Source organism: Ziziphus jujuba, chromosome 8 (genome assembly GCF_031755915.1).
Source record: "Ziziphus jujuba cultivar Dongzao chromosome 8, ASM3175591v1".
NCBI lineage: Eukaryota > Viridiplantae > Streptophyta > Magnoliopsida > Rosales > Rhamnaceae > Ziziphus > Ziziphus jujuba.
The window spans coordinates 11,298,182-11,311,830 of record NC_083386.1 but is presented as its reverse complement, the minus strand read 5'-3'; the positions used below and the strand labels follow the sequence as shown (position 1 = coordinate 11,311,830).

The 13,649-nt window shown below is 31.4% G+C and overlaps 1 protein-coding gene across 1 annotated transcript; it reads right to left on the bottom strand.

Moving 5' to 3' along the window:
* Positions 1-3,772: 3,772 nt before the first annotated feature.
* Positions 3,773-7,274, bottom strand: LOC107413417 (probable E3 ubiquitin-protein ligase RHC2A). Its single transcript, XM_016021363.4, has one exon. It carries the CDS (start codon positions 6,927-6,929, stop codon positions 5,748-5,750), a length of 1,182 nt encoding a protein of 393 aa, XP_015876849.2. The 5' UTR covers positions 6,930-7,274; the 3' UTR covers positions 3,773-5,747.
* Between the last annotated feature and the right edge of the window lie 6,375 nt (positions 7,275-13,649).

The window sequence follows — 13,649 nt, the reverse complement described above, 5'->3', positions numbered from 1 at the left end:
AGTCTGAGAGAGACATATCTATATATATATGTATATACATACATATATTTATATATACATGTACATTGCCTATTTTCTCTATTATAGTCCAGAAACTATAAAACCTAGCTCAATGATTACTTTAACCATACAAAGTACTACTCACAGCTAAGCCATATGACAAACATATGGCCAATAATTTTGGTGTAGCATGTCCGTCTCTCCACTATCATATACTTATTTTATTACATTAAATTAAGGGTGAGATTATGTATCCTCATTATCCAACCACCTAACTCAAGTGGATTTGACTGAAAAAAATCAGCATATATATATATAAAATAACGACACAAAAAATATATAGCATATATATATATATATATAAATTCATTGACTCTTGAAAATTTTATAGGTATTAGAGCTTTATTTGGCAATTTATGCTGAGCACTAAATGTTTATTTTGCTTGTAATTAGAGCAACTCATGATGATAGTGTCAAATATAAGTTGTCCAAGGGAGACCATAGATAATTTATGTTCATATTTATATATGTTAAATGTAATTCATTATTATATATATTTATTGAGCAGCTTGAGCTTGAAGGATTCATGGTGGAAACTTTCTCCAAAACAACTGTGGGTACAATGATGCCAATATGTTAGGGAAGTGCATGTGCAATAAGAGATTCACACCCTTTGCTCTGATTTAATGTAAAAGCTGAAAACAATAATCAAATGAGCCAATGTTTGTCACATTTTAAATAGAAAGTATGGACCTTATTGTATGTAGAAACAACAGCCAAAGAAAAAAAAGGAAGGTCAATTACACTGTGATACAAATAATAATAAAAGAGTTATAATAGAATTTACACCAACTCATTTTACATAAAAGTATAGAATTGAATGACCTTTCTCGTTCAAGTCAAATAAATGAATAAATACAATAAGGAGCAAGTTTCAACTCTGTTATTATGTTTTCCAAGAACAATTTTATATGTTACTTTCAAAGAAAAAATTTGGTCAACTGTTGACTTATTGCTTGCTTATTAATTATTAATTGACTATTCAAAGAAACATGCAATACCAAAAATATATATATATATATATATATATACATATAGAGCAAACATATTAACCAATAAAGAGTTTTCCCTTCAACATTGCTACATTAACTCTATGCACCAATTGTTCTTTCAAATTTGTCTTGGTGTTGGTCTCTCATTGGTTGCCATAACACTTAGTTGTTAAATTAGTAACCTTCATCATTTACCATCAAATTATTTTCCATGTCGTTTCTATCTTTTAAATATTAATGAAATGAAAAAAAAATGGAAAAAAAAGAAAAAGAAAGAAATGATGACTCACTTAACCAGTACTGATTAACGTGATTAAATTAAGATTTTACTTGATGAAAGAAAAATGTTAACGAAATTGGCATTGTCACCTTTATATATGAAAAGGAAATGTTGGTGAATTTATCTAGGAAGGAAAGGGAAACACCAGTGGCATTTCTCAGAGGTTATATACAGCCAATCTATTTCATTGAAATTTAAATTATTGAAATGGATCAATATAGGACAAAATGTTTAAAGATTAACCCTGTTAATTTACATGACCATTACATATTCATTCATGTCTTGAACCACAAAAAAATTACCACTTTCTAGACTCACTATCCTAGAAATGGAAATATATAAATATAAATAAAACTGGAAGCAAGCATCAGCAAAACTTTTATCTCCATCTAAAAATTAGTAAATGCTCCAACAATGCATATGTTGGAAGTCTCAGACAGCACATATGGTTAAGGTCATTCTGCTTTTGTGTTTTCCGAAAATATTTATATATATATATATATATATATATGTACATATGTATATATGTTTTCTCCTATAAAAAAGCAACATATGATGGAAAGGAATTGGTTGACTGTTTTTGAAAAATTAAAATATTCTGAATTTGTATTTGAATTTGGTGTGCCCAAAGTTATTTAAGTTGGAATTCATTTATATATCCACATCATCATAATTTATGGTATATACCATGGAATCAGTCAATGCGTCGTTCTTCATTCTAGGCTACTTGTCTAACTTTCTTTGGCCAACCTTGGATTCTTCGATGAAAATCCCCAAAAACCCTGCCTATTCTGAACTTTAATCCTATGGATTTTATATAAGAGGATCTTCAATGGCATTGAATTTTCTCACTAAAATGACAAAAAACAGCATAATTATTCTCTTTATGTCCTATAAAATGTTGCAAAAAATATCAATTGCTTTTTTTTTTTTTTTAATCAATTTGGCACCAAAAATATAATTGATATTTTTTTATAATAGACCCCATGATAATAAAATCAGTAGGATCTACACAATTAAATAGTAGAATTCTTAAGTTTTTTAATTGTTAAAGTATTGAAATCCAACCAAAACACTTTTTGATAGATAAAATAAAATAATGTGATTATATAAATTATATATTTGCCATATGCCATTAAAGAAGTAATGTCAAAATTTGACACTGACATTTAGTATTAACAAGGGCATATCAATATCAAATTCAGAATACCAATAGCAAAATGTAATTTACTATTAAAAATACTGTAAGATAATAATAATAGGTTCTCGTGTTAGGTATCATTCTGCAGTCTTGACTAAATTTTAAAATAAAGTGTGCTCTTGTCTTTTCAAAAATCAACAACTATTAACAATGATAATTACAAAATTTTATTGATTTTTAGAACTCACAAAGACGAGCTTTAGTTGAAAAGACTACATTTAATGTAAAATGAAATTATGACTACGACTGATTAGAATGGATAGTGATGACCAAGGTCCGACATGACCTAGCCAGCTCCACAAGCCCACAGCTGGGCCAGAATTGGGAATAGGGAATGTTAGACACGGATGAGAAGGCACGTGGGTTCGTGTTTTCTTACGTGGTGGTCATTCTTTAAACAACCAAAAAAATTGTATCTACACCCATCCTCCTTTTTTTTTGGGTAAAAGGACACCCATTATCCTTTTGCTACAATTTAATCCATCAGTTACCATGTATTTTTAGAAACATCCATTGCACAAAATAGAGGTAAACCGATAACCAATTGAAGAATGATGGTTATGAGGCATAAGCTACCAAAGAACTAAAACATCATTTGATTATTTGCTGGAGCCTGGAGGCAACCTTAATATCCTATTTTCGGTGGTATTGCAACTATTTTTACACATAAGAATCCAACATAATTAAGTCAAAAATAAAAATTCAAAATAATTACGAGGATCTCATAATGACTATCTTTTTCCTTCTACATAAAAGATTTAATCCCCAAAATGGCCAAATTTTCCAGTCATAACATAAATCATAGAATAAATTGCTCTGCATAAATATTAGGCGATAAAGAAGTGGAAGAAGAATTTGTTAAAAGAATTTCATGTAAAAAGCAAATCCACTCTAGATTCCAAACATTGACTTGAACAGCCAGTCAAGCGCAGAACAACAGCCATCAAACATATTAAAAAGCCAGCTAAAAATCATCACCTTTGGCATTCAAAAGAGTTTAATACTTAAGGCGGAATACACAAATAGCAACCATCAAATTATGCAAAACCCAACTCTTTTCCCCAAACAGAGAAGAAAAATAATACAGCATAAGCACTGAAACTGTTAAATTCCAGTCAACCTAACATTTGAAGCAAAAGGCCAAATAGTTCTCTTTCTGCCTGCAACCAACCTCTATCAATAATTCCATGCTTCTTCCTCTTTTTCTTCTTTTTTTTTTTCCACCCCCCCCCCCCCCCCCCCCCCCCCCCAAAGAAATAAAAATAATTATTGGCTGTGACATCCCCATCTCCTCACAGCACAAAATGTCAAAGAAAACTCTCCAATCTCTTTTTTACCCTTCTGTAGACAAATGTGATGTTGACATCAAAGTGATGGACTACAACATTGTTGGGAAATTGTGGCATCTATCACTCTCAATACGAAATGGCAACCAACCATTGAATTTCCAGGATCTATTGTCTGTCAAAGAACATCTGGCATATAAATAAATAAATAAATGTATCCTTTCCCATAAGCTGCTAACCACATTAGCATGAAAAGGATCGAATCAAATCCCTATTCCCCATATCCTTTCAAAGATATTTATCTGCTTCCAATCACGTAACATGTGAAAGTTTGGAAACTATAGAAGAAAAAGATGAACCAATAAAATTTTACCTAATACTAACAGTACACACCTTGCACGTGCAATTATTTTGTTCTATGACAACTCCGACTACCTTGCTATATGTTGGTTTTCTAGGCCGCCAATTGCTTATAAACTAACAAAAATTCAATTCCGCTAAGATGGGAGTTACAAAAATTGGAAATAGTTTTCAAACATTTAACCAAAGAAAAAAATGTTTTCAACCAGAATAAGGTTCAGTTTATAGCTTCTCACACCCCAAAGAATCTATATACTATAAGTCAGCTTCTGAACCTGATAAGTAAAATCACAAAATGGCAGCTTCTTATATGTTGTTATAGCTAGTAGAGCACCGGTTTGGTCTCCTAACATGCAATGAGCTACTCGGTTTGGTCAATAGAAATCTAGAGGTCCACTCTCGTACAACTCCCAGACATACAAATTTCTGAGATATTCCATCCTCAATCCTTCCATTTTCAGATCTCCTACTCAACAGATACTCGCGCAATCTCCAAACTATGTTTGACCCAATCTTACCCACGTTTTATACCAGCAATCCCATTAAGAAGCAGGGCAAAACTAAGACTCGATAGAATAAGCAGTTCCTAGTAAAGCCCCTAAATTTGATATTTCCAATGGTTACATCCCATCTTTACAGGTCTATAACCTGACCATCCCTTCTTTCGCTTCTTTTCCCCTATTTGATGTTTTACTAGCTCTCTATTTCCTTAATTCTAAATCCCCCAATTGCACTTCAATCAAATGCTAACAAAGACAAAACTTAGTAAACCACAAACCATTTGGGTGCATTTACAACTCCATATTGCCTGTTCTGAGAGAGATTTTGCACTGGATTTATTTTCCAAGTTTAACTTGGATGGGAGACCTCGTCAATCTTCTTGCACCGGCAAACTAAAATGCACCAATACCTTGCCAGAACAGGTTTTAATGGATCGAAAACCGATACAAAATGTGAAAACTGCATATTATTGTCAATAACAGCAATTCAAACAAATTTTAATTGAAAATGAATCAAGCCAGAAACATCTCATGCAACACACGTATACGCTTAATAAATGTGATAAATTTTTTTTTTTTTGGAAAATTAATAACAGATAGAAGTAACACAGAAAAACAAACATAAAACCTCACTAGAAATTACAAATAATTGAAGGCCAAAAAAAAAAAAAAAAAAAAAAAAGATTTAAAAGCAGCAATTCTAATCGAATCCATGAAAGTTGAAAGGCACTCTGGCACATGAGGTGGTGGTGTACCTTCTTGATCTCAGAAAGACACAACTCTCATCGCCCCGTTGAAGGATTGTCCTGCAACTACTGAATTGCTGCTTCTTCTTCTTGTTCCTCATTTTTTTTTTTTTTTCTCGTAGGAAACTTCACTAAATAAGAGGCTGCATATATCACTAGCAATCTTCCCCGTTTTCATTTGATAGTAAAAAAGCCCTTTTAAAGACATATCAAAAGGCCCTCTATGAACTGCAAATTTTGAATCTTTTGAAGGCCCTTTTTTGCGTTGGTTTTTCACTATGTACATCGTCTAATAGCTACACCTTGTTGAACCGCCATTCATTCACCATCTTACAATACCACTGTTGACATCCATAGACCATGTTCTGCGCGTCCGAGGTATCGTGGTCGCATCCAAATTTGACAACGATGTAGCCCTCCTCGCCGGCGTTGTTCTAGTTGTTGTTGACCTTCGGCTCCGAGTGTCCGAAGATGAGGCAGAGCTAGACGCCGAAGAAGAACCCATCCCACCAAAGCAAGCAAGGAAATTTCGAAAAACCCTTCTCAACCCACCTCTGTCTCTCCCTCTTCTACCTCTCGACGACCACGAAATCCTTCTCGGAACACCGCCACTGTTAAACCCACCATCCATCTCCGTGTAAACAACAGGAAGCTCACGCTCACCCCCTCTTCTTCCCCCAGAGAACCTTCCCACAGCGAATCCACCCCCAGGTAGCCTCCAAATTGTCAAACCCACGTTTTCATCTTCGTTGGAAAGCAAAGACTGACCATTTTCCGACTCGGAGCTGTTCTGGGTATCAGCGGGCAACTCGTGGCGACAAACAGGGCAGGAATTGTGAAGAGACAGCCATGGAAGGATACAATCGGAATGGTATATGTGCTTACAGGGCATTTCTCGAGCTTCGGTTCCCAATTCGAAAGCTTCTTTGCACACGGCGCAGTGCGGTTCATTCGAGACGTGAGAATCGTCGATCTCGATCGTCGGCATCGACTCGATCGCAGCTTTGGATGCCGGTGGCTGCTCGCACCGTCCGATACCGTTGATTTCGATCTGAGAAAGCTGCTCTAAAAGCCGGTCGAATCCAGACCCCAATAGAAACTCCGACATGCTCGGCGGCAAAGGTCTCAAACCCGATCCAGCACCGTCGTCGTAATAGAGCTCGAACCCACGTCCCTCTGAACCGCCATCGCCGTTAGCTCCATCCGACGACGATCCGCGAAGCACGATCACTGGGTTGAAAGGAGAACGGTCGCCGCCGTTCCTCCGAGTCCTTCTGAGTCCGGGACCTGAGTTGTTCCGATCTGAATTGGAACCGCCGCGGTGAGCTCCGATCATATACATGGCGGCCGCAGGGAATCTCCTCCTCCGCGAGTCCACGTGCACGGCTCGAGGAGGGTTGTCGATCTCCTCCACGAATCCACTGTCGCAGTCTGGGCAGACCACGGCTTCGTCGTTCGAAACCCTAACGAATCGACTGCATCTGTAGCACCAGTGAGAAGACATAATCGAAGAAAAATCGTTCAAAAAAAAAGATCCGGAGGTTCGGATTCCACAAACCACCGGAACCAGAATTTGCAATTGAAAAAAAAAAAAGAATTATCGGATGAATTTTCAAGAAGTCTTCTTTGCGAAAAGAAAAATCATCCTAATAGAATAAGAGAGAAAAAAGAGATAAGGGTGGTGTTTGGGAGACAAGAAAACGAAGAAACCAGGACTTTCTTGGAAAAAAGTTGGACAGAACCCCAAGAAACTTTTTTTTTCTTTTTCTTTTTTTTTTTAATTTTTTATAAAAATGTTTTTTTTATTATTTTCTTAATTTATATGAGAGAGGTCAAATTTTCCATTGGGAAAGGGGTTTTGAAGGCAGAGAAAATTGGAGACAGTTGGATTATAAAAGTTAGGGAGAAGGTTTTTAACGGCAAAACCGCGTTGTCGTTGTTAGCGTGGCACTAACGCTCTTATCTAAATGACACGTAACGAAATCTGATTGGCTACTCAGCATAACGACGTTCAGTGGCGTTTGGGATTTGAGATGTGTGTGACTACAAGAGACGGTCGGTCTTTATTTTATTTTATTTATGGTTTTTTCGTAAAAAAATGGATAAAGGAGTAAGTGGGAGCCAAGAGTTACGCCGTTTTGAGAGTTTTAGGGATGTGCGGCTTGGAGAGTGAGGATTGGTTATGTAGTTCTGACTATGTTAGCCGGCGCGATAGTCTAGCCGACTGTTTTAACAGATAAAAAGTAACAAGGTTTTTATTATTTTTTATTATTCTTTTTTCTTTTTCTTTTTTTTTTTTGCCCCTTGGAAAAAGAAATAAGAATTTTTGTAAAGGAATATTCTATTCTTCATAAGTGACCAGACAGATGATAATATATGAAATTGTAATTATATAATTTCCATATGTATGACTTTCTTTTTTGAATGTATGGTATTATATTGTGTGACCAAGCTATCTTTTCCTAAATAAACATGCAAATAAAGACATTATATTAATTCGTTTTATTCTTTTTTTGCTCGGATCATTTACTCAAATTTTTGAAGACAAATAACGGAGATTTTTTTTTTTTATAATAAAAATGGTAAGAGTTCTTCATATATATGATTATGTTTCCAGACATAATATAAATTGTAATTATGTAAGCAGGGTGGTTTCAACTCTCATGGTGGGAATAATGATTTTTAATCTTAAAAAATAATCATTTTATAAAATTTATTTTTCATCTAAAATGGATAAAAACTTCTAACACACTTGGATGAATCATCACAAAACAATCAACTAAAACACATTGTGTTGTAAAATATAGGAGATCAAAGAATTAAATCTCTCATCATAAAAAGGACAACAATAATGTTATAGGTACATGTTGTTTATCCACGGCAAAATATTTTCGTTATTGTATTGGATTAAATTAAATTTAAAGTTCATATTTCATATTTAATTTAGATTATTTTTTAAAAATATAAAGATGACACATTACTTTTTCATGTCAATTAATCAACAAGTTTATAAACAATTTGGTGTTAATTTATAACACTTCTAAAAAAACATGAAATGTTTTATAATTAAAAAAAAAAAGTTACGTTCTTTTTAATAATTGGATAACAAGATGTAAGGGATGAGAAGTGGAAGAATGAGCTGGAATTTTTGTATTTATACCTACAAATGAGAGAGATGCCCAACAAACCCAAGCTAAAATGTCTACATCCAATAATCTAATTGGATAAAATATATATATAAAGGAGGAAAAAAAAAAAAAAAAAGTAAGCCACATAAAATTATATGGAATAATGTTTGTTCATTACATAGCTGTAGACCAGCATATTTACAAATCATACATCGGTGGGGTCGGGATCACGACGTGGCACTCTTACGAGCCGAGTCATGTTTCAAGCGAGCTGGACGTGGACCACCTTACCTCTGACACGTCATCACTCGCTCATCTCTCTTGCTACCCATGGCCGCGTTTGGTTCATTTACTTCAATTTTCTTTTCCCAAAAAAATACCAATTTTTTGAAAAGTAAAAATAAAATAAAAAATAGAACCTGATTGGTGTCTCCTTGATTTCAGCCCTCAATGCCGAGATTTGACGAAGGTCAGATAGCAATAATTAATTATGAATGTTGCGACTGCAGGCTGCATTTGCAACTTGTAAATTAGTGTTAATCTTTCTTTCTTTTTTATTTTTTATTTTTATGTAATATGTATTATATTTAAATTATTAGTAAGAAGTATAATGTGTTTCGTACGTATCATTAATTATTAATGTATGGAGTATGAACAAACCGACCGTCAGTTTTTTCTAACCTTTATATGGAATTCAAAATATTTCGATAATTTTGTTGTTTAATACGTAAGTGATGACTAATCATACTATCAAACAAATTTATTTCGGTGGTAAAAAATTAATTAAGCAGTTCCTTTGATTTAAATTATTATATTTTTTTTTGAAGAATTAATTATAATAAAATTATACTCACCAGATTTTGATTATCCAAATACGAATATTATTAATGACACAACTTGTTTTATTAGCCTGGATTTGATGATTTCATTTACTTTTTACATATAGAAAAATTTACTTTTTTTTATTCTTTTTTTTCAGAATTTGAAATTCTTTTCATAATATCTAATCTTCAAATGTAAGTTTGGGTTCATAGTATTATATAATCAATAGATAATATTTCCATATGCGGAATTTTTTTTTTAAAAAAATTTAGATACAAATTCAAATAATAATGTTTATACAAAGAACTTTTAAGAAATTAACTCATTTCTGAATCTACATTTATATAATATGACATTTTCAGTTGGATGGTCCAAAGGAATAAATATTCATCTTCGTGTTGTTAAAATGAAATTAAGAAAGAAAGTAGAGATTTTTGTAATTAATAATTAATTCAATTTACTTTTTTAAAATTTTAATCACGTTAAATATAATTCAAAATATACAGCTTGTCCAGCACTCAATACAGATACATACATATAGGTTCCAAAAGAGCAAGTATATATGTCTTGGCCAAAGGTACCAATAAAAAAAAAATGTATGTCTTGGCCTGTCTTGAGGTATTCATTTTTTTAAGAAAATGTTCCAAATAGGATTGATAATTTGTTAGTTAATTAATGTTTAGGGGCTTGTTTTCATTACCAAGTGAATTGATAGGTTGTTAATTTTGGAACTGTAACCTTGGTTTTGTTTTTGTTTTGTTTTATTTATTTTTGGTTGGCTTGTGCATGTATGGACCATGGAGTATGGAATATTGGGTACTTCTTTTCCAACTAGTTTGTCACTGAACTTGTTTCCGAAAATAAAGCAAGGCTATGTTTTTTTTCTTTAACAACTAGAGTACCAGAAGTATATATGGTACAATTATGTTTAGTTTTTTGGGGCAGATTTGCATGAAATATAAAATTTAGAAAACAAAATATTATATATTACTAACTTTGAAAAATATATAAATAGAATAGTCATGATTTCCCATGGTTTTCAATATTTCCAATGGTAGCCTTAATTTCTATTGTTGGAGTGCATTTAAATGGCTTACTTGAGTATGTATTGTACAACGAGTGAGGTTGGCATATAGTTATATACCCTTCACATCCACATATTTAAGACCATAACTTATTATAAATCTTTTAAAATTAAAAAATTATTGTAATCACTTAAAAAGATAAAAGAATATGATTAAAATTGTTTGATATATATTTTGCTTTTGTTTCTACTTTTTCATAAATTTTTAGAAAAATTATTATTTATTAGAGAAAAAAATATAAACGAAATATAAATTTATTTTTCATTCGCTTAAATTTAAAAAAATAATAATAATTCAATTTAATATTAGAATTAGAGATTCAAAAAATTTTAAATACAACTACACAAAAAAATATTTTAAAAATAAAAAATAAAAGAGGAAAGTTATCAAAAAAACAGAACTATAAGTGTTTGAGCCTTTTAAGCTTTTAAACAACGGGAATCTAATAGGGACCTAAGACGTATATATACATCGAGAGAGACAGAGAGAGAGAGAGAAGTGCATAAATTCACATGAAACTCACACCAGTAGTGAATCTAATCTAGACCTAATATATATATATATATATATACATAGAGCGAGAGAGAGAGAGAGAGAGAGAGAAGTGCATAAATGCACATGAAACTCACACCAGTAGCGCAGAGAGAGAGAGAGAGAGAGATAAAGAGTTTGAGGTGCATGAAAGCAATTGGAGACACATTTATTCTTTAACGCCATACATACTTCATCGGTCATCAGTCACGGCTTTTCTTTTTGAAGTCTAGTCTTCTCTTTTCACAACTTTACTACTTTTACGCGTATTAAAAAGCTTTAAGATTCCCCACTCACATAAACCTCCTTACATATACCTATCATTTCATTCCATTCTTAGCACCCCTTGCTTTTTCTTTTTCTTTACTTTTAACAATAATATTTATTTAATTTATTTGTAGTCATGAATAATTCTCTTTGTCATTTTGACCACAATGATCTTTTTCTTTCTCCAATTCTGTGTGATGTTTAAATAATGGATCATATTAAACAGGACAACATACATATTAATATTTTTTTATTTTTATGCATTTTGAGTTTGGGGTTTATAAACAAAATTTTGACAGATAATATTCTTTATTATCAAAATCATTAAAAATAAACAATTTCTGTAAAAAAATTGATCATGTGATATTTGTGTAACAAATAAAATAATTTTTTTATAATTTCGTGTTTTTTAGAGAAAATTTTAAAGAAAAATAGTCTAAAAATTGAATATACATTTTTAATCTAATTTTTATGCCTAATTAACATTTTAATTTTAATTTTAAAATAAAATTAACATTTTTATGTCTAATTTTTAATTCTTTTATGTTTAATTTTTTGTTTCAAAAAAATATTTTTAATTTTAATTTAAAATGTTAAAATAAAATTCTAAATATATTGGTGAACAAGAAAAACATATATTCTCCCTCATTTTTTAGGAAGAAAACATATATTTGGCAAACAAGAAAAAAATAATTGACAGTCAAATAAAGCTTTTTTTAGTTAATAAATTTAAATTAAGATTTAAATTTTAATTTAAGATTAAATATTATAATATTAATAATCAATATTGTTTTTCTGTTTCCTAATTTCCATTATTTGTTTACTCCCTTACTCTGTCTCACAGCGTCTCTCTCTCTCTTTCTCAACCTTCTTCACCCAAATTTCTCTTCACCACTCTTCCTTCTCTTTTTCTCTCATTATCGCCATTAATTTGCAGCGAAATGGGTATGTTTGAAAATGGGTTGCAATTTCTCTTCAAAGTTTCTTTCTTTTTTTTTTGTTGTTGTTGCTAGATTGCAAGAAGAGAGAAGATGAAGAAGAAGCCTCCATGATTTAGTGATGAACTAGGCAACAATTTTATCCCAAAATGGAGCTAAACCAAGGGCAAAATCAAGCCCCACAGCGCCGGAAAACCATCAGCATCTCTACCCAAAAATCGTCAAAATCCTTTGCCCTTCTTCAGTGTTGGAATCATGTCATTTTTGGAGCTCGATTTCACAATTTGAACCTGCAGTGTTATCTTGCAAAATCGTGTGGACTGATTTCGCCCCTGTTTAAGTTTCATCTAAAGATTAATGAACTCCTGTTTATAGATCTTTGCAAAATCGTGTTGCTCTGTTGCTCCATTATTTGGAAATCAGAAAAATAAAAATGAAGGATGAAGGAGAGAATCGGATGGAGGAGGACAAAGAAGAAAGAAGAGGGGACAAAACTGATTTTTTTTTTAATTATTTAAATAATTAAAATTTCTATTTTTCAATTATTTATATTTATTAATTATTTATATCTATTAATTATTTTCCAATATATTTCTATTATTTCTATTTTTGTTTTCTAATCCAAATTATCTCCTCATTTCTTTTGCTTTTCATTATTTTCTTAAACTGTCTTTTTCTCAAAAAAATTTCTAAAAAATATGAAATTATAAAAAAAAATATTTTTTTTTTCACTTTAGTATCACATTATCAATTTTTTAATAGGAATTATTTAAGTTTAACGGTTTGGATTATAAAAAGTATTATCTATCCATTTTTTTTTTTTTTTACAATCCCAAATTGATAAGTATGAAAATAAAATGTACTAACCTGCATTATTTTTTTTTATTTTTTATTTTTTGCATTTTGTCCTATTAAATATTATGAATTGATATAATTTATATATGTCAAAATTATATTTTCATAGGGTCTTTATGGGCTGATCACGAGGATTTGAGCTTTTTTGATTAAACATAATATTAATCTCTATTAGGAAATAGTTAATTCCAACAGTGCAAATATATTTGTAAATGGAATCACTCTAAATTAAACAAAGAATAAAATATATATAGTATAAATTTTATAACAATTAATTATTATTATTTTAAAGATCATGTGGCTATTGCCTACAAAAACAATATATATATATATATATATATATTAGGGGTCTTAATATTTATTTTCATGTTTTTGTTTTTTTTTTTAATTATAAAAATGGTTATAAGTAAATCATATCTTAGCTGGACATTGGTAGAGGGTACATGTGTACACATAACATAGCCGGTTGATCTTACAATATTGAACATGTTAACATATTTTATGGATCCAATAGAGAATCAACCTCCCGTAACTGTATAAACGCTTATCGACACTAAAGGCCTTGGAATTGGAAATTAGTCAATCCATGTATACATTA